At 42.9% G+C, this 21792-nt stretch overlaps 1 protein-coding gene across 1 annotated transcript in view; it reads left to right on the top strand.

Annotated features, from left to right (window-relative positions):
* The window catches only part of TMEM242 (transmembrane protein 242), a 42477-nt gene that overhangs the window by 2357 nt on the left and 18328 nt on the right, over positions 1–21792 (top strand). Inside the window, exons 2-3 of the mRNA XM_083176339.1 lie at positions 1770–1870; positions 19688–19825. Of these exons, the coding sequence (XP_083032465.1) occupies positions 1770–1870; positions 19688–19825 (239 nt within the window). The remainder of the gene's footprint in view (positions 1–1769; positions 1871–19687; positions 19826–21792) is intronic.

Raw genomic sequence — 21792 nt, 5'->3', positions numbered from 1 at the left:
TGTTCTGCAGACACACAGCTTCCTTGCGGTGCAGCAGGTCCTGCTGAACGGGACCTGCGACACTGCTATGTGTGGCTGTAGCCTAAGGGTATAAAAAACTGGGAGGAAGGTGGTGGAACTTGTGAAAAGGGAGCAGTGCTGGTCCCAGAGGAGGAGTCAGCCCATAGTGCTGAGAGCTCAGCTTGCTTTTTCACGTCCTGTGTGAAAAACCCAGGTCGTACCTGTTCACACTGGTGGACACCCGTGTAATTCCCAGGAATAATCCTGAACAAAATCTGTGTGAAATTACTGGGGCATTACACCTGGGAATTTCATTCACACTGAGACACGACATGGGAAATTACTGCTTCCCCTGGCAAAAACCTGGGTTTTTGCATCAGTGAGAACGGGTATAATATACTTCTATACTGTTCTCCTATGCTGTTTTTGGGGGGGTACAGGCTGTCTTCCCCATTTTCACCTGTACTTTTCACTGGCTCGCACAGTGCATGTGACCTGTTTTTGCCGTTTTCAAACCAGATCGGCTCAAAAAAAATGAGTGCATATACCTTTTTCAGGAGATACCTGCAAAAGTGCATCACATTATCACTGCTAAAAGGATATTCCCCTCAGTGTTTAAATAAGTTTACAATGTTTTTATTATGTAAATAAATTCAGATTTATTAAATTTATAAGTGTTTCCTATGGTTATTTAATAATTTTCCCAGCAGTTACATTCTCTTTGTATTTTAATATAACAATAGCTATCTCCTTTAGCATTTGTTGGATAGTTTACAATTAATTGGAATCGGTAGCCGAGTAATATATTCAGCATATCTGCTCCATTTATTAGAATTTGCACATAATGTCAGTCTAAAGGGCCTACATACGGGGTGATTTCAGGGGATTTTCTAAGCGATTTGATTAGATCGCTTAGAAAATGGCCTTTCATCGCTCCGTCTGTAGGGGCCATAGGGGGCCACACATCGCTATCGCCTGGCATTTAAGATCCAGCATGCTCACCGGAGAACACTGGCTCTGACAGATCGCTAAGAACACATTGCTGTGCAGAGCTGTGTGCTGAGCAATCTCAGAAAAATCTCCCTGTGTGCATGCCCTTTAAGTATACCCTAATTGCCATTCTGGTAGTGAAGTACCTTAGTGGGGTGGGGATACAATTATTTTTCATGATAACATGTGAATATTGCCCCCCCCCCCTTTAGATGGGAGATTGGGTATGATAAAACAATTGAATAGCCCACAGTGAGTTGCACAATGCCTCTAGGGCATTAACCATGCCTTCATAGCTAAATCATTTAAAACACTGAATAGAAAATCGCCATTGTTAAAACTAAACATGTATTTTGAAAGGATTCAAAATAAGTTTGAAATCACAGTCCCAATAAACCCATTTTGCATTATTTGGTACATTCTATGAAAGTTTGGTTTCATGGTCAAAGCAAATTAATGTTCATTGGAAATATAGTGGAAGATGTATCAAAAATGGAAAGTTTATGTTCTTGATAAATACTAGACAGAAGCTGACGTTCAACTTCTCTTCTTTAGCAGTTATATGCAATGGCTATGCATTTAAGCTTTTTGAGGTTAATAAAATAACGAGTGTCTATTACTTTGCTAATTATTTCATTACAGCTCTGCATGTCCTTCATACAAGGAACACATGTAAAGGTCTTTACCTAGATAAAATATGACTTTTGCATCAAAAAACATAAATTGTGATCTTTGTACATCCTGTTCTTACACATTTTGTATATCCTATTTTATAATAGGGGGGATTTTTCTTGGCACCGTCGCAACGGCAGGGATGATCTTTGGTTTTGGTACAACATTGTCCCTTGCAAAAAGGAAAAGTCCCAGCTGGTTCAGTAAGGTATGTGTTTGTTACTGCAGCCCATAATTCACACATACATAGATGACTGACTGGGTTGAACACAAGTGTATCTTGTATGTTTTCACACTGCATATACAGCTATAAGTGATATGGGTACTTGTGTAGTTTCACGGCGCCAGCGGGGCTCGCTTCGCTCGCCCACGCTACGCTCGCCACGCTATCTAAAATCAACTCCATGCCAATGTGGATAGTGGGGGTATGAACTGTCCACGTTGGCATGGAGTTAAGTTACTTTATTTTAGATAGTTTGGCGAGCGTACCCAACCCGGAAGTGAAACTACACAAGAACCGTGATGTGTTGTATACAAAGAGAATTGTTACCGAAGTGGTGTAATTGAGGTTTAATAGGGCATCTGTGGGAATATACCATTTTTTGGGGACATTCCCACTTCCTGCCGGCAGTGTCCCACGCCGTGGGAGGGCAGTTGGGAGTCCCCCCAGTCACCCGCTGAGACACTGCACAAAATTATTTATCTTTCCCATAATAATGATACTGACCAAGAAAGAGAGATAATGACTTCATAAAGATAAATATGTGTCCACTGAGCAAAATAATTGTCTTTTTGCAAATCGAAACACATTTCTCAGAGTGCAAATAAAAAAGCAAAAGAAGAATGAGCTAACAGTCAAGATAAAAAAATACATAGGGTTTTAATATTGAGTTGTGTTGGAAGAAAATATGTACCCTACTCCACTGTAAAAGAGAGAGAAGAGATTAAATGGAACTTGAAGAGCAAATAATGTTCCTTATTGTGGTTCAGTAGGTGTTCCACTATGAATTGTATTTTATCCTTATATTTTTATAATTTTTCTTTATATAGGTACTGTGTCTTATCTTTTATTATTGTTCCTCTCTAAAATGGAATGACAAATCAAAAAGATAATCCTGAAACACAAACTTTAACTCAATGTAGCACTGCTCGACAAGCTCTTTAGTGAGGTCTTTGCAAGAAATGTTACACTGCCATAATAATCGATCACTTTTAAAAAAAAAAACCTGAAATAGTATCCATACAAATGTACCGGACTTCAATATTGATATCCACACCGATAAAGTGCTGGCTAGTGAACAATGTAAAGTAGCTTTTGTTATAGTAGGTCAACAGTTTTATAGAAGGGATATAGTATTGTATTGTCAAAGAGAACAACATTTAAAAAAATGTATGACATTTACAGATCTTTATTTTGGTTTGCAATATTTTTTAACCGAGATGAAGACCATTTTAAAATATTTCTCAAGTTGACCGATCACTGGGGCATTGCGATTTAAAATGGTGTCCTGTATGAATATAACACCATGAAACAGATACGACATAGTAAACAGAGTACTTCATTTACATATTCAAAAAGTAATGTTTTTTTGGTAAAATGAATTGGGCCACATGCACACTGTTGAATGGCAGAATCATGGCGTGCCTCTCTTCTACCTTTTTTGCTATGGTTGCAAAATAATATTAGACGGAGCAGTTAGTGTAATTTCAGCAGAATTACCAACCCCCAACATTACTTGATATTGTGTCAAAGCACATGATTCATTAAGCACAAATTATTTGCCTTGCATGTACTGTATGTGTGAAAAAGTTGGCACAAAAAAATATCCAAAACATTTTCAGAGCTACACTTACACTGGTGATTATGGGTTTCCCGAATACCATAGGTTGTTGGTTGAAAAACTGCAGCTATCTGGAACAATTAAATAGATGGGATTGCATCCTTTTAATATGGATTTCCTTAACATTTGTATTGCACACATCAATGTTGAATTATATAGTTCTGTCATATCCATTTTAACATCTGTTAGACTGATATCTGCCTTTTATGTATGTACTATTTTCAGAATACAATCTCCAAAATAGATTTAAGAAGATATAATTTGAGCCCAGAGGCAGTGTATGCGATACATCACCTACAATCGTTCACCTTGCGGCCCCTTTAGAAATTAAAATAATGCTAATGATATTGCAAATAAAATCCCTGTTATGTGAAGCTAGCCTCATTTTTTAAAATTATGCCAGAACATTTTTTTTTTTTTAGCAGAGTCGCGGTTGGTTGCGATCATGACATTAAAAAAAAGGGTACTTGTTTCCTATCTGGGCGCCCATCGCAGGGATCGCGGGCATCGCGGCCAGTACATTAACGGTCGCGACGCGATGCCCGCGATCCCCGCGATTTCCCATAGGGTTCAATGTTAAATTGAGTGCTGGCCGCGATTTTACATTCAATGCTTCAATGGCCGCGATTTGGCCATAGGAATCAATGTTAAATGAGCCTTTTCATACCCCCACTATCCATGACAGCATGGAGTTGAGAATAGAATAGTGTGGCGAGCGCAGCGAGCCACCGAGCCTGAAGCGTGGCGAGGGGACGCGGATACCTGTGAAGCCCGCGTAGGGCTGCGTTTACCTGTGAAGGTATCCGCGTCCCCTCGCGGGGCTCGCTGCGCTCGCCACACTATTCTATTCTCAACTCCATGGTGACATGGATAGTGGGGGTATGAAAAGGCCCATTTAACATTGATTCCTATGGCCAAATCGCGGCCATTGAAGCATTGAATGTAAAATCGCGGGCAGCACTAAATTTAACATTGAACCCTATGGGAAATCGCGGGGATCGCGGGCATCGCGTCGCGGCCGTTAATGTACTGGCCGCGATGCCCGCGATCCCCGCGATTTCTTTACCCGCGACGCCCGCGATGGAGATCGTGGGCGCCCAGTTAGGAAACAAGTACCAAAAAAAGATGTGCTAGGCCAAGGGTATATAGTATATCCCAACAACAGTGAATGTTTTTATCTTAGGATGTTACTTCATGTGGTTAAAGGGACTGCTTTTTTTGAATAATTAAGAATTGTGTAAGGAATAACATTTCATGCAGCGTTCAGAGCCATGTGGGTTGCTGAAAAATGATATTGACAGGGAAAATACATTATCAGAAGCTGCACTATGTAGTTTGGCAGGATTGTTTAGATATTTGTTTTCCGTTGTTACCATTTTTGACAAGTTACTGATCTGTTGAGACTTTGGAATAATCTCGGTGAAAGCGTGTCAGAAGAAATATTTGAACAAAAAAACAGAGCTAGCATTGGAAGACTGAAGCAGCCCATACACGCTGCTAAGAGTGCTGACCCGATGTGTGCTTTGAGGTGCGCGCTCCTGCGGCACCTCATCGCACAGTACAAAAAGTATATGCTTGCACATACTTTTTGTACTTAGGTTTCATCACATTGCATCGCATTGCATGCACAACGGATGCACATGCAATGCAATGTGATCCGTGCTAGTACAGCACGGAAAGCACGCTCACAAAGCAGCGTGTATGGGCAGCTTTAAACTTTGACCAAAATGTGTGCCAATGAAGCATTGATTAAAGTAAACCGAATAGTAGAAACGCTTACAAGCAAATTTTATGAAAGATTTTGTATCCTTTGCGGGGTAACCATAACTTATAGCCAAAAAATAGGGAGTAGTTGATCTCTTGCTGTTGCATGATCTGGGTTTGGAAGGGGAAAAATAGAAAGTTTGTAAGGTGGAAACAAAAGTATATAAAGTACACTGTCTAAAATTCTTCTTCAATAGTTTGGGACAAGGCTACAATGTTGCATAAAACTTTGGTTGAAGTTCAAGAGTAAACCATGTATAATCTAAGGAATATCAATACACCTATGGGTGAGACACCCTGTTCTGTTCTACTAAGATTTTTGGCAAGTTTACTAGAGGGAAACACTTCTTTAAAAAGCTCTTATGATTTCCTGGATATAACAAATTAGTAATTTAAAACTGAAGGTGCATAAACACGCTGAAGCTTTGGCTACGTTCGGTTTTGACTATGCAATTTCCATTGAATTTCCTGCTAGCCCAGAACCATAAAATATTGACTATATTTACTTGAGATTTGACTATGGACAATTTTAATTATACTAGAAAATTAGATTGTACACAATATCAAAATTAGCTTTACCGCACAGTCTATATTTTCCTCGTGATGCCAATCCCAGGGGGGACACATTGGCATCTCGAGCTGTGTCCACACTTTGCGATTTGTGCTACCTTTTTTCTTCCAATTTTGCCTAGTCAAAAATCAAAAGCTCAAATCGCACCATTTGTATGCACAAGACTACTCTTATCTTCAGAAGATAATAGTGGGATTGCTAAAATGTTACCTAAAGTCACAAATGGAGAATTATCGATGAATGAAGGGAAACTTAACTTCAGTCATGATTTGGTAATGTTTATATTGAAATCCATGACTTTTTCAATCTAGTCGCTTTCATGGTATAAAGAAAACGCGATATCACAGACAAAAGAACACATTTGGAAAAGTTAATGGCGTTGTGCTCTCCAAATCAATTACTCCAATTATTACTCAGTAGACACGGAATTGGGACATCTGTCAGAATGAACTTAGGTCTACAGTCATTAGGTCGACCCCACTAGGTCGACTGGCAGGAAGGTCGACCTGACTTAAGGTCGACATGGGCCAAGGTCGACATGACTTAAGGTCGAATTTGCATAAAGGTCGACATGAGGAAGGTCGACTGGTCATAAGCTCGACATGGGTTTTTCACTGTTTTTTGATCCGATTGTTGACACAGTCGACATGGAGACAGTTGGCAATGAGAATCGGACCCTCGCATCGCTCGCTTCGCTCGCAATGCTTCGGGCACGGTGCCTCGCTGCGCTCGGCACACTATTTTATTCTCCCACCACGCCCTAGTGGATGGTAGGGCATGAAATACCGCCTGTCGGCTCAAAAAACAGTGAAAAACCCATGTCGACCTTATGACCAGTCGACCTTTATGCAAATTCGACCTTAAGTCATGTCGACCTTGGCCCATGTCGACCTTAAGTCAGGTCGACCTTCCTGCCAGTCGACCTAGTGGGGTCGACCTAATGACTGTAGACCTAAGTTCATTCTAATAGATGACCGCATCCCGTAGACACAGTAGTGGTAGTGAAGAATCTATTTCTAAATTATTTGCATCCTTCTGGCATGTCACCACACAAACAGATTTTTAAAAGTGAAGGCTCCTATTGTATTACATAAGCTAAACCCACTGTTGCGCAAAGGGAAATGTTCACAAATAAAAACTTTTTCATTGAAGCTATTATTTTAACTGTCTGTGGCCCTGGAGAAAGTTTTGATACAATGGGGTATATTCAATAGAGGTCCAAACTGTCGTCTTGCCAAAAAGACGGCAATTTTTGACATGAATACATCGGAAGGGGTTCCGATCTATTGAATCATAGCTTTTTTTCTCCGGCATGTCGAAATGTTTTGACATGCCAAAAAGCAGGTGGATTGACGGAAGAGCCGCTAATTCACCTGCTTTTGACGGAAACACAGCCAAAACTGAAAGGTTTTGGCTGTGTTTCCATCATTTTCAATCCGGCATAACAACATGCCGGATTGAGGAAGGGAGGATGGCGCTGTGTGAGCAGCAGCAGCTTACACAGCGCTGTCCTCCTGTACTCTGCATCCCGCACCCTCACGCCGCTGCCCACACCCTCCCACTGACTTCCGTACATACCCGCCGCAGAGCCGGGTGAGAGCAGCTCACCCGGCTCCATCCAGACTCCCTCTCAGGTTCCTGCTGCCTCATACCATCTCCCGTCTTCTCCCGCTGCCACGCTCACCCAGTCCGAGCGCTGGCCGGATGAGTGTCAATCATGTTTTCTTATTGACTTCAGAAACAAAAATGGGAAATATTATAAAAAACGATTAGCATAAATTAAAAATTGCTCTGGGGCAAAGCCAGAGGCCTTTAGTCATACACTATATTAAACTGTAAAGGTGCACAATTAGATGGCATTAGTTGAACCTTTTGTTCAACTAGTTGAACCTAATGCGCTATGTTACTTCAAGGCTAAGCTGTTTCCACCAACATTACAATGCATTCAGTCACCAATCCAATAATGAAAAGGGTTTGTGGAGTGCTCAAAAGGATTAGTAATATAAAATGGTTTGAAATGATCAGGTGGGTATTACATGAAAATACAAATTCATTTAATTCACATAATATAATAATACAATAAAAATAATGGATAAAAAGTTGATATTGCACTAATAGGTTGTACACAGTAACATACAGTAAACCACTTATAAAGGACAATGGATACTTAAGTGAGTCCCGCTTGTTCCAAAAGTGTACTCTCCTCCCGAGGGCAAATGGTGGTACCCACAATTGACAAGGGTGATTGGGATGTTCTGGATTGAACTGGTGATTGGGGTGTCCGTGTATCCTGCTGGAGACCTTAATTTTGATCCAATGGTGGGCAAAGATGGAATACCTCACTTCTCGGATAAGTCTCCAAAGATTGGGCAGGTGGTGACCCAAATTTGTAAATCCAGTAGGGGGTTCCGGATGGAGTAGAAAAGGGTAGTCCGTGGGGGTCGAGATTAGATTTGGGTGGGGTTTTACTTCAAAGTGAGATCTATATTGCAGTGTAAAAATAAAGCAGTCAGTATTTACCCTGCACAGAAACAAAATAACTCACCCAAATCTAATTCTCTCTGCACATTTTACATCTGCCCCCCTGCAGTGCACATGGTTTTGTCCAGCTAAGGAGGATTTTGTCAGAGTGAACTAGAATAAGGCCCTTTGTCTGACCGGGGTATAAATGATGGATTCGCCTTAAATGAAGCTATGTAGGTGACATGTAGTGTTATTTGGTATAAAAGTCCCACTTTCAAGATTGTTACTACTGTAATACATGGATATTGCTGCTGGAATTTTTCAACGTTCAGTACTGGAGTGTGGAGTAGATGCCGCTGTCAGAGCTCTGGAAGATTAGCAGCTGCATACTGGTAATGAAAATTTACCCAGATCACTAAAAATCCTATTCAGTGGATCAGAAATATGAGACCAACTTTCCTCAAAGCATCCAAACTAAAAGGGCATCCCATACACATGATCAACTTTTTCCTCAGACTTTCCTTTACTTTCTGATTTAGACCAGCCAATTTCTCTCTAACTTGTGATGTCACTCAAGTATCCAGACAGTGTCTACCTACTTCTGCATGTTTACAAATAAAATTTAAATATCTAGCTCAAAAGCTTTCAGGCTTTCAGATGTCCATATGAATGGACAGCCACAGGATGTAATATGTGCGCTGTAGGATGTAATATGTGGCACAGGCCCTGATTGGGTCGGACAGCCGATGTTTGGTGTTTGCGCATGTGCAGAGGCGTTTCTGTGCATGTGCGAACACCTCGCATGTTTGAACACGGCTTGTGTTCCGTGCAGAAAATGATCGGTCTAAACCATCCGAGCAGGGGGCAGACAGGGCCAGAAGGGATGTTTGAGCTCATTACCATATGCGTACGCCCCGCGTTTCATGGGCGTTCCCATGAAAACGCTGGGTACGTATGGTAATCCGGCCGTGACTCACGTGTGGGGGGCGGACATCTGACATAGCCGGATGTCAGCTGCCCGCCCATATCCCTGCTTTCATACGGAGAAATGTCTGAGTGGTCTGGAGCACTCGGTGCTGCCTGGCCGCTGGGTCCATCATTCTATGGTTGGCGACCATCGGAGAATGGGGGGGGGTTTCCCCACAGTTGGGGGAGGTATTCGCATGAAACATCCAGTTGCGGTCCATTCGCTCGGTGTCTTATCGCATACGGACGGTGTGAGCGATCCGTACGGTAGGCGGGGCAAAGAACACTTGGTGCCCATCCGAAATAAGATTAAACTAGAATAAGGGCCACAGTTTAGACTGTAACTGTAGGTAATCAGCTGGTAGATGAAATTGCCAAAGTGGAAGGCTATACTTGTGTCCTGCAAGCCGTAACTGACATATAAAGTGAGATTTTGCCTGTATTTATTTTGCCAAGGAATGTGTTTTGCAAAGGGATTCGTTTGTGCCTTTCACTATTGTTTTTCATCATTTGGCATTGTGAACATTCATGCCACCACCTGACCCACTGGGGCAATAAAGAACAGAGGCCACTCATCCTGTCTCACAAGTATGTTATGTATTTATACATTTATCATTTTGACCCATTGCAGGACAATTTTTTTTGCAGTTCAAACAGTCTGTTTTAAATGTTTTTTAAATGAATTGTAAATTAAAAAAAAAAAGTCTACATTGAATGTTGAACAATGTTAATGTTCTTATTTTAAAGTAACTCACCATTGGATCTGCTACTAGCGCTAGGGCTGTTGAGCCTGACTAGATGTTGGTGATATTTACACAGCTTTATCAAATAACCACAACATTTTACTGTTGATTGTCTATTTAATTGATTTGTTTCTATTTATTCTATTAAACAGTGTTATTTTTTGATACAGGAGTTGGATTTTAAAACTATTAAACTGGTTAAGGCACTAGTTTAATGTTCCTCATATACTGTACCTAAACGTTTAATTGGGAAAAATTAATCCGGTTTGACCAACTGTTTCCTGATGTTTGTGGGAGCATACAGCTGATCCATTGTTCCCATACACTGCCAGATTGTCTTTTCAACCAGCCAACTAGTGGAGTCACACAGTAATAGCCAAAGCAACTGCCGTTTGCAGCACGGACCGCAGCTAGATGGGCTAGGAATGACTCTGTAAGGTGCTGGTAGGTTGGTACAGGTATCTGTAGCCATGATGACTGCAGCGCATCCCATAGCGCACATGGGTACATGGTCGAAGATCCATAGAGTAAACACTATAATGTAGGCGGCCCCTTAGATGCTTAATTGGCTTCAGGTCCAGGGAATTAGGGTACCAGGGATGTACTTAGAAGTTTTGATTCGGGCACACTATTCTAATCTAACTCTATGCCCACTTGGATGGTAAAGTATGAACCAAATTGGTCTAAAGCAAAGAAAGTGAAAAACTCAACCTTGTGTCTGTTGCTCATCGGACATTTGTAGACGCGTGGCATGTCACATTGTCTTGCTGGAAGATCCCATCTGCCCTAGAGAAGACAAATGGCATGTATGTGTATACGTGATCTGCAAGTATGGATTCATAAACAAATCAGTCAATAGTGACTTCCACATGGATGAGTGGGCCCAGAGAATGCCACAAAAACATTCCCCAGACCATAACGCTGCCTCCACTAGATAATGTTCCAGTTATGGTGGCTGTTTGTCCTCCAATGTTTCTCTCCTGACATGCCAATGTCCATCTGTTTGATGAAGCAGAAAATGTGAATTATTGGAGAAGGCAACCCTTCACCAAACAGAGGTCCAATTATGATGTGGCTGTGCAAATTGAAGCCTTTACCTTCATTAACATAGGTTTATTGGCCCTCTGTTTGCTTTGTAGCCCCATAAGCAGCAGGCTTTGCTGAACGTACGTCTGGTAGCCCCCAGGTTGATTTTGACAGTGAGCTGCTCCACTGTAGCTTGTCAGATGACCTTCGCAACAAATTCATAGCAGACGTTTACCTGTCACATCAATGGACCATGGTGCTCTGCAGTTTACACGTTGGTTATCTACAATGGTGCCATTCGTCAAGTCACCTTATAAAGTGGCCACTGAGTAAATATCAAGATTATATTTGGTCTAACCATTATTTACTAATAGCCTTTAATTATATTTTTTGTATTTTAAGAATAATTGATGTATTTTAAGAATAATTGATGATTTACTTTCTGGTTACTGCCTCTCTCCAGCTTCATTTATGAAAGCCTTTGTGGCATTGCTATGGACCACCTTTTGATGGTCTTACTCCTGTATCAGCTGTCTTTTTAGTTTTCAGTATTTTATCAATGAGTTCTTTCTCTGCAATTGTTTGAGCTAGCAAATTCCAAGCCCCTTTTGCCAATACACAACAATGCTTGACCTGTCAAACCTCATAATCTGATCATATGATAATGCTGACAGTGCTGTTTAGTGGCTCATTTAAACCAAGTGCACCATGGCTCTTTTGTCAAGAAAGTAAGCAAGTTATACGAGCTTGCTAAATCACCACCTTTTAAAATAGAGAAGAGAGACAGAGAGAGTGTGTGTGTGTGTGTGTGTGTGTGTGTGTGTGTATCTATACTGTGTGTGTGTGTGTGTCAAATAAATAAATATATATATATATATATATATATATATAAATTTTTTTTTTTTTTTAAACAGGTAATCCATTTTGTTGTAAATAAGTATGTCCTTATTAACTTTGTGTGTTTTGTCATAAATGTTGTACAGTTTGTAGGGTCTTGTCATATTTTAATAGACGTGCGGAGTTGTTTAACAATCCGTGCACGTAGCACAATAGCAACAGCTATACACAGTAAGCTGCCGGGTATCGGCTGCATTGATTGACGACACTGGTGTACGTCACAGGTTCCGGCGTCCACGCCGTTGGACTGGCGCTGTCTGTTTGCTTATAAAAGGTCAGTTAGTTTCATTGTATCACTAGCCTGAGGAAAATACACATCGTATTGAAACGCTGTCGTTTATTGCTGTGAAAATAAATACACATTTTTACTTGAAGGCTGGAGGGTACTTGTGTACTTTCACGGCTCCCATCGCATGCCATATGTAGTGGCATGCGATGCGATTTTCCCGTGTTTTTATGCATTTTTGCTAAAATCGCATGCGATCTGATGCGATGCGATGTCATTTTTCACAGAAATTATGGACATGAGTTGACATCATGTAAAATGCACCCCAAATGTCTCAAACAGCAGGGATCCCATCAGGAATAAAATATATGGCAATTGAAAGAATCACTCCTCACTGGCGTGGATGTGACATGCCGACAGAACTGAAGAAAAAAGAAACTAAGTGGATATATGAATTAAAAACCTTAACACCAGCGGGCCTAAATATAGACATAGAATTGAATGCCTTTCTATGAAAAGTACTGTATATCCTCCATTCTTGCTTCTTCCTCAAAAAACAACAAACATTTCCAAGCTCCATCACATAACAATGAGACATGTGCTTGCCGCCCTTTTTCCTTTTCCCTATGACCACTTCCCCCAAATCCAAAGTTCACTTCCTCCCAAAGGAACAAAGTTTTTGTCCGTTTCAATTTTTAAATAAAGTTTTTTAAACATAAATAGGAGGAACCAACACCACACCATCATCCTTGACAAAGAGTTGTTACTCGAAACGCGTTGGAGGTGTGCGCCGGGAGTCTTGTACCGATACCGGAAGTACGCGATCCGAACTTCCGGCCTCACTACAGCGGAGCATCACGGCAACAGGGAGACGGAAGACGCAGAAAATAACATCAGACGGACGCTGCACAGACCCAAGAAGAAGATACCAAGGTATTGTAGGGAAAGTGTAGCCAGACGCTGCAACTGCGTGTCCCCGGAAACCGCCTGCCCGCATCCTCTCAAAACAAGCCACGAAAGGGCTGTAAGCAAACAACAGGCTTTTTAAAGCCCAAGTATTTTATACATTTACCCTATCCCTCCCTCCCCCCCCCTTTTTCCACAGGCAAGCACATCATTGTTTATCATTGTTTATTATTGTTTTACTATTGTTTATAGCACAAGCGCTCCCCTCTCTCTTTATTTTTTTTTTTGCTTGCTTGCTTCACAAATGTCTCTATTTAGCGATCCATGTTGATCTGGCCCCGTAATAAGGGGTCAAGACATCCTACCTGACCATTTTCAGAGGCACCTTGTGGATCATAATCTACCCCCCACAGAGTTTTAGTAACAGAAGTGTTTTACTAAATAAATTGGAATTTTATTCCCCCTATAATCTCAATTCATAAATATACTTTTTAGATTTTGCTTTTATTAATCATGTGACCATGTTGCTTTTGTGATAGAGCAGGCAGTGTAAAGACAAGACCTTCGTAACCAAGAATGAAGTTTATTTTAGTTAGCGGTCAGCCCTATGATTTTACCAATCTCTCTTGAAGTTCTCTTAGTTTATGGTAATGGGTAATTCCTAATCTTGATGAACTTCGTGTAGTCACAAGCACAGCATTAAGTGTACACTATGGCACCAGATGGCTGACAGACCAAGTCTAGTTCAACAGTCAAAAGGTTGACATGAACATGGTCGACATTGTGAAAAGGTTGACATGAGTTTTGGCGAAAAAATTTTTTATAACTTTTTCATACTTTACTTGGCCTGAAGCATTTACACTAGTTGGCGGTCCACAGGCTCAGGTGTCAACATAAAGGTGACACTAAAAAACTCATGTTGACCTTTTCCATGTCGATATTTTGCTTGTCAACCATGAGTATGGACCTAGTCATTGTCTGTAATCTATAGCATACCTGACAATCATATACGTTAATTTATTGTCTCATTGCAGCCCCAGCCTCTCCTTCTGTATCAACCATCAGTCCCCCACAGCGTAGCATTGGGAGGGAACCCTGGTGGCAGCAGTGTGGATTTTGGCCAGACCAGCTGTGCACTGGCAGGCAGCCACAGAGGGGCAGAGCCACTGAGGTAATATAAATTTGGTAACAGATGTGAGCCATTCAGGAGCTGTGACTCCGCTCCAATTGGCTCACAACCGGCACAAATCTAATATTATTGCAGCGGCTCTGTCCCTCTGCGGCTGCCTGCCTGTGTTCTGCTGGCCTGGGCAAAATTCATACTGCTTCCACATGATCGCCTTCTTGGCTTTGGACTGAAGTCTCAAATGCCTCCTCTATGGCGGCCCTGGTAGCCACAATGAAAATTAATTCACATCCTGATCTAAGTTTGGATGTCTTTCAATTGAGGTATTTCATAATTCAGTTGTTATTATTATTATTATTATTATTATTTACAGTTTCTTATATAGCGCAGCATATTCCATTGTGCTTTACAATTGGAAGCAATCAGTTATATGATGCACTTCAGTTGTTATATTTGTCCAAAGCACCTCTTGTGTTTAATGTATGATTTATGAAATATTTGATTTGATGGCTCTATTGATGATTAAATTGTATGTTTTATTTTTGAACTGACCTTGACTTTTTGGATCTATGAAGATACATACCAGAGAGTACATACCAGAGAGACTATCTAGATGAGCAGCTGTTGCCTATATATCTAGCAGAAGATAAGGGCACCTGGTTTTTATATTCTATTCTATGTACTGTAACAGGTTCGCTGTTCACGCAGGACACAGCAGGCAGTTTTCAGTATTTGTGCATGTATTTAATCTAATACAAGCCACAAATCCACTTTACAGCAAATACAACTTCATATATACAATCAAATAAAGATACTTGTTCATGCAGTGCTCAGTGCTTCCAGGAACTGGTAGTCCGAGTCCCTGGTGCTAAAATACTTATGCCTATTTACTGCCTCCTATTGGCCATCAGCACACTGAGCAGCAATCTGAACAAGGTTTTTATCCCTTCTACTGCAATTAGCACACTTCCCACCAGTGGCTGTCCAGGTCTGAAAACCTGGACCGGAGACGTGTTTGGTAGCCCACCTGTCTCTAACCCAAACACACCTCAGAGACCCATTACTGGCTTTGAAGTGAACCAGGTTCTGTTACTTGGCTGTAACGCACTCACTCTGAAGCTGGAAGGCTCCTTCTTAACCCTTTACCGGGCAGTTGTGACCAGAGAGATCTCCCACACTCTCTGGAGACATCTACCCTGTTTCACCACAATACATATAATATCCTGTAAAAAAACAGATGCCCTTATCTTGCACTAGATATATAGGCAACAGCTGCTCTTCTAGATGTATCCTCTGTTAGTAAAGGCCCATACACACTGACAGGGATGGATTGGGGGGGATAAAGTGGCCCTGGAAAATTTATGGAAGTGGCCTCATGTGGGCGGCAAAAAATCAATAATGGGCAGAGCCAGCATAAATGTAGGAAGGATTACTACATCACTATGCTTAGAGACATCGGTGACAGACAAGACTAAAGCATCAATAGCATCTGGAACTATACACGACACATGACAGCAACCCTGGAATTATAAAGCACACATTGCAGCATCCCTTATCTGATATGGCACACTTACCAGCACCCTTGCAGTAAAAAACAAAAGCCAGCTCCCCTGGACTGATGCAGTACATATGGGGCACCCCTGGAATTATATGGCACACGTGGGGCACCCCTGGTATTATATGGTACCCAAGGGTCACTGCTGGAAGTATACAGCACTCATGGCAGCACCCTCATCCCCTACTACCGCTGGATTGAGACTGGCAGCCTGAAAGGGATTTGAAAAAGCAGACAGTGGAGACAGGAGAGGGCACAAACGAATCTACAATAATTCTGCTTAGTCAGGGCTTATTACTTACCACTGGTAGTCTCCTGCACAAGCACTTCATATGGTGTGCACAATTCTTTATATTTAGTTGCGGCACGGGGGGAACAGAAAGAGCAGCGACTCTAGCCACCAGGCTCTAAGACATTTTCCTCCCGGCCTGCCCCAGCACAGTTTGCGCATGTGGTAATGTTCGGGTTGGTGTTCATAGTGGGGGTGCATTTAACATTGTACCCATTAGGGTGCTTATACAATTAAAAATCGTATAGGGGGGCCAAAATCGCATCGCATGCGGCTATATGGCATGTGATGCGATGCAATGCATAAGATGCCATACGATTTGAAAATCGTGGGCACCGTGTTAGGAAACAAGTACCGACTATATAGTGCAGATCTGCACTATATAGTCTAAATTGTCCCTCTGTAGCATGCCGTGCTATGCGAGTCCCGATGCGATCTGATCGCATCGGGACTCACATAGCACGGCATATCTGCCGTGTGTACACACCATGACACAGATTAAGCACAGAGTGAGCGCGCGCTAGCCTAGTACAGTGTAGGAGTTTGGAAACCAGCAATCACAGACTCAAGGCCCCCATACATTAGTCCGACTTGTCCTAGGGACAAGTCGGACCTGATTTCCCCTGCAGCTCCCCGGGAGGGGGACACACGATTAGGCACTTGATGTGCCAAGGTTTGCCATATGCAGCCTCCCCCTGCTCGGCTCTCTATAGCCGGCATCCCCCCGCACGGCTCCGGGGCTGGGCTGCACATAAGATTTGGCAAATCTTATGTGCAGCCCGTCCGACCTCCCGACCCCGATCCGATGCGCACGGGACCGCGCATTGGATCGGAGTGGATGTCTACAAGTAGTAGTAGTACATTTATTTATAAGGCGCCGCAAAGTGTCCGCAGCGCCGTACATAGCAAACAAAAAAACAAAAGACAAGGTAACGTACAGGGTGTGTTGAAAAATACAGTATAAATAGGGGTATAGCTGGTAGAAATAAATTCAGCATCAGTTCAGAAGTAGGTGTCAAAATTGGCAAGGAGACTGAAGATGAAGTAGAGGAAGGGAAGAACAGGACAGGAGCACAGGTGTGGTAAAGAGGTAGGGTGAGTACGTGAGGCAGGAGGACCCTACTCATAAGAGTTAACATACTAAAAATAGGTGGGTGGACGAACGAAAAACAACAGGATAAGTAGGAACGGAGGGGAATGGAGGCAGGATAGGAGGATCAAAAGAGGTTAGGAGGAGGGATAAGCTAGTCGAAAAAAGTGGGTTTTGAGGGAGCGCTTGAAGGAGGTAAGGGAATCAGAAAGCCTGATGGGTGGCGGGAGGTTGTTCTAGTGCAGGGGGGCAGCGCGAGAGAAGTCTTGGACACGGGAGTGGGAGGAGGTGATTAGGTGAGAGGTCAGTCGGCGGTCAGCGATGGAGCGAAGAGGACGGGAGGGAGTGTGGATAGAGATCAGTGAAGAGAGGTAAGGAGCGGTGGAGGAGGAGAGAGCCTTGTAGGTGGTGGTGAGGAGTTTAAAGAGAACTCTGAAAGGAATGGGGAGCCAGTGAAGAGATAGACAGAGGGGGGAGGTGGAGGTAGAGCGGCAGGAGAGGAAGATGAGCCTAGCGGCAGCGTTAAGAATGGTTTGGAGAGGTGCGAGGCGGGTGAGAGGTAGCCCAGAGAGAAGGATGTTGCAGTAGTCAAGGTGGGAGATGACAAGAGAGTGAATGAGAATTTTGGTCGCGTCAGTGGAGAGGAACGGTCTGATGCGTGAGTAGGTGAAAGCGGCAAGACTGTGAGAGAGCACGAATGTGGGGGGTGAAAGAGAGGGAGGAGTCAATGATCACACCGAGGCAGCGCGTTTGGTCGGTGGAGGTGATCTCGGTTTCACCAATGCTGATGGAGATAGTGGGAGAAGAGGGGATGTTCGGGGGATGGAAGATTAGAAGTTCAGTTTTAGCCATGTTTAGTTTCAGGATGCGTCGGGTCATCCAGGCTGAGATGGCCGTGAGGCATTCGGAGTCCTTGGACAGGAGTGATGGGGATAGGTCGGGGGAGGAGAGATAGATTAGGGTATCATCAGCATAAAGGTGGTAATGAAAACCATAGGAGCTGATGAGGGTGCCCAGAGAGGTGGTGTAGAGGGAGAAGAGGAGAGGGCCAAGGACTGACCCTTGGGGAACACCGACTGGCTGGGGGGTAGTAGGAGAGGAGGAGCTCGGAGTGGAGACGGAGAAGGAGCGATCGGAGAGGTATGAGGTGAACCAGGAGAAGACCGTGCCAGTGATGCCAAAAGAGTGGAGGGTGTTGAGCAGGAGAGAGTGGTCAACAGTGTCAAAGGCAGCCGACAGATCAAGCTGGATGAGGATAGAGAAGAGGCCTTTGGATTTAGCCGATAGTAAATCGTTAGTGACTTTGGTCAGGGCAGTTTCAGTGGAATGTAAAGGGCGGAACCCGGATTGGAGGAGGTCTAGAATGGAGTTAGCAGTAAGGTGGCTTAGGAGACGATTATAGGTCAGACGTTCTAGGAGCTTGGAGGCAAAAGGGAGGAGGGAGATGGGCCTGTAGTTGGATGGAGAGTTGGGGTCCAGATTTGAGAAGAGCGTGTTTGAAGGAGGAAGGGAAGATCCCAGAGGATAGGGAAAGATTAAAGAGGTGAGCCAGGTGAGAGCAGACTGATGGACTGAGACGACGGATAATATTGGAGGGGATAGGATCAAGCAGGCAGGTGGAGGGAGAAGCGGATTGAAGGATAGAGTGGACTTCAGCAGCAGTGGTGGGGTAAAATGAGGACAGGGGTTGGAAGGAGGGGAGTGGAGATGTAGGAGGGGAGGAGGGAGAGGGTGAGGTCATGGCAGCAGTGATGACAGTCCTGAGAGAGGAGATTTTGGTTGAAAAGTAGGTAGCAAAATCCGCGGCTACGATGGAGGACGGAAGAGCTGGAGGAGGTGGGGAGAGCAAGCAGTTGAAGGTGGCGAAGAGTCTGCGGGGATTGGATGATTGGGAAAGGATGAGGGACTTAAATTAGGATTCCTTGGCCAGAGCAAGGGCAGAGCTGAAGGAGGAAAGAATGAATTTGAAATGGAGATAATCCGCAAGGGAGCGTGATTTCTTCCAGAAGCGCTCAGCAGTGCGAGAGCACTTTTTAAGGAATTGGGTGATAGGCGAGTGCCACGGTTGGGGGTATGAGCATCGAAGGGGGATAGAGGAGGGAGGGCAGGCAGAGTCCAATGCCGAAGATAGGGTGTCATTATAGAGGGAGGCGGCGAGGTTCGGGCAGGACATGAGGGCGATTGGTTCGAGAAGAGGACAAAGCGTGTTTGAGAAGGCAGCAAGATCAAGTGTGTTGAATTTTATTTTTCTTCAGGGGTAAAATCGATACATATTTGTAGACAACGAACTGTTTAAATGTCAGAGTGTGAATAGGTTGAAGATGGACTTCAAATCCAATAATGGATAAAATGATAATGTCAAATCTAAGTGAGTGTGAACTTCTTTTTTTGCCAGGAGTGCTGCTGTTTGGAGAGTATTGTTGTGCTGCTGATGAATATGGCTGCTGAGCAGTCACCTAGACCAATTGTGTATGATTAAGGGGGAGCCGAGCGAAACATGACATGATGTTATAATATACTGATTATTGTATTAATCCTGTTTTTTCTTCTTCTTTTTTTCAGGGTGCCGCTGCTACAGCTGCCGTGCCAGAAAGTGGTTCATCTCTTGCACTGAGGGCTTTAGGATGGGGGTCTCTATATGCTTGGTGTGGAGTGGGATTAATCAGTTTTGCTGTATGGAAAGCATTAAACGTGCACAGTGTGAGTATATTAATGAATGGCAAGAAATAAAACCTTTTTACTTTTTTTTTTTTTTTAATCTATATTGAATATTCCCTCCAGCCTATTAGCGTAGTATGAAGATGATAGTGCATGCTGAGGTTATCTCCCAATTGCATTTTCAAACTTGTCCAATAATCATCTCTTAAAAATTGAGTATTGCCGTTGTTTACTGGTTACTTTCCTGCCTAATCTTAGCTGCAATATTGCGCTGTGGGCCTGATTCAGGTCTGGTTGTTATTCTGATAAAGTAGCAATGTACCCATATTTGGAATATTGTGCATGCAGTTGGTTGGTGAAGAGGCAGAGGTGGTCTTTGTATGACAAAATGGAAGTTTGCCCCCTCGATTTTGTGGGAGTGCCAAGGTCTCCTACCGATGAAGACCTCATTGACGGAGCTGCAGTGGCTAGTCTGCATAACTTCTGATCCGCTCAATGTGTCACAGAGTTATTTGGTACTGGATCACACATGAATGCATGCATGAAGTAGACGCCTCATGCACTCGGAAAACTCCAGTCTGCTTACTTCCACCCTTTAAAAAACTCCAATATGCCTTTCTGTACCCTTCAGAAGATGCACACTTTGCTCTTCTGCAGATGCAGAAACAAATAAAACTGCATTTGTGTTGTAACTTTTCCAAATAATCCTTCTAACCTTACTGATGTTAACCCCTTATCTATTTAAATAGGTCTCATCACTACTGAGCCTGTTAGTCAGCTCTTATTAAACACTAAACCAGCGTGATGGATGGGGACCCGGTATAGACACTTGCTGATGCTGGCCTCGATGAGCAAATGGGCAGGAGCTGGGGACTTAGCGAAAGTACACATGCTGCATTCTCTAGCATGGTTCACTCTAGTGTTGCTGTCCTGTTTGTGCAGACAATGCATGAGCGCGTGCATCCTCGGCAACATTGCGCGTACACTAGATGATATTTAGATTTTTTTTTATCGTTCTGGCCCTTTAGGCCAGTGTGTACCCAACTTAACAGGCATGACTTAGGTTATAAAATAATATACAGATGAAAACAAAAACCATTACAGGTGCTGGAAAGGAGCTAGAAGCCATTGAATCAATGGAAGGTTCTCCTGGCTTCATAAACAAATTACAGAAATAAAGGGCGGGGTAGTGTATCAACAAAAGTAAGCAGGAACATACAGTATAGTGGTAACTTCCCTGTTACTGGACATTTCACAGAGTGTGGACTCACAGATGACTCTTCTGGTTGGATCCCCAAACGTCATGTATGTAAAACAATGAAATAATATACAAATGTGTAGTAGGTTCTACAATTCCATATATTAAAAATAAACCGTCCCCATGTGATGTTCTTATAGGTGAGCAGGTGTTGATTGATGGGCCTTCACCATTAAGGTTGGGAGTGGTGTGGTGGATGTTTTATGAAGAAGTTGACACATACAAGGTGGTTTTCTCTTTTTGTAGTTTGTAATCTTTTGTGTACCCAGACTAAAAATCTAACCTCTAGCTTCTGCTACTTTCTTATTAACACACTTCTAGCTTAGTTTTTTCACTTGTGTGCTGCCCTGGGGTGACTTGCTTATGCTGGCCTTTTTGGGGTTCCGCACCCCAGATCCAAACTTAGTATTAGGAACCCACCAGAAATGAGGTTACCGTGAAGCTGGTTGGTGGGCAAATATTTCTTGGCCAATTGATATACCAAGAACCACTGTTATTGATTGATTGATTAATAATATGGAGTGTGCATCTGCACCACATGTTTTTCTTTGCAGAACTACAAGTCCCAGCATGATAGCACCTCATGTATATTGGGTGTGCATTCTAAGATCCCCCCCCCCCCCCCATAAAAATCTAACATGTATAGACAGGCACATCCATGTATCTTTAGAATCCTTAATAAGCGTACCCTCATTCAAAGAAAAGAAGGTAGTAAAAGGTGTATAAAGGTTTCTTTATTTTCCATTACCTT

This window comes from Crinia signifera, chromosome 3 (assembly GCF_055691185.1).
Source record: "Crinia signifera chromosome 3, ASM5569118v1, whole genome shotgun sequence".
In the NCBI taxonomy this organism is placed as follows: domain Eukaryota; kingdom Metazoa; phylum Chordata; class Amphibia; order Anura; family Myobatrachidae; genus Crinia; species Crinia signifera.
The sequence above is the reverse complement of the archived record's forward strand: the minus strand, read 5'-3'. Positions and strand labels throughout refer to the sequence as shown.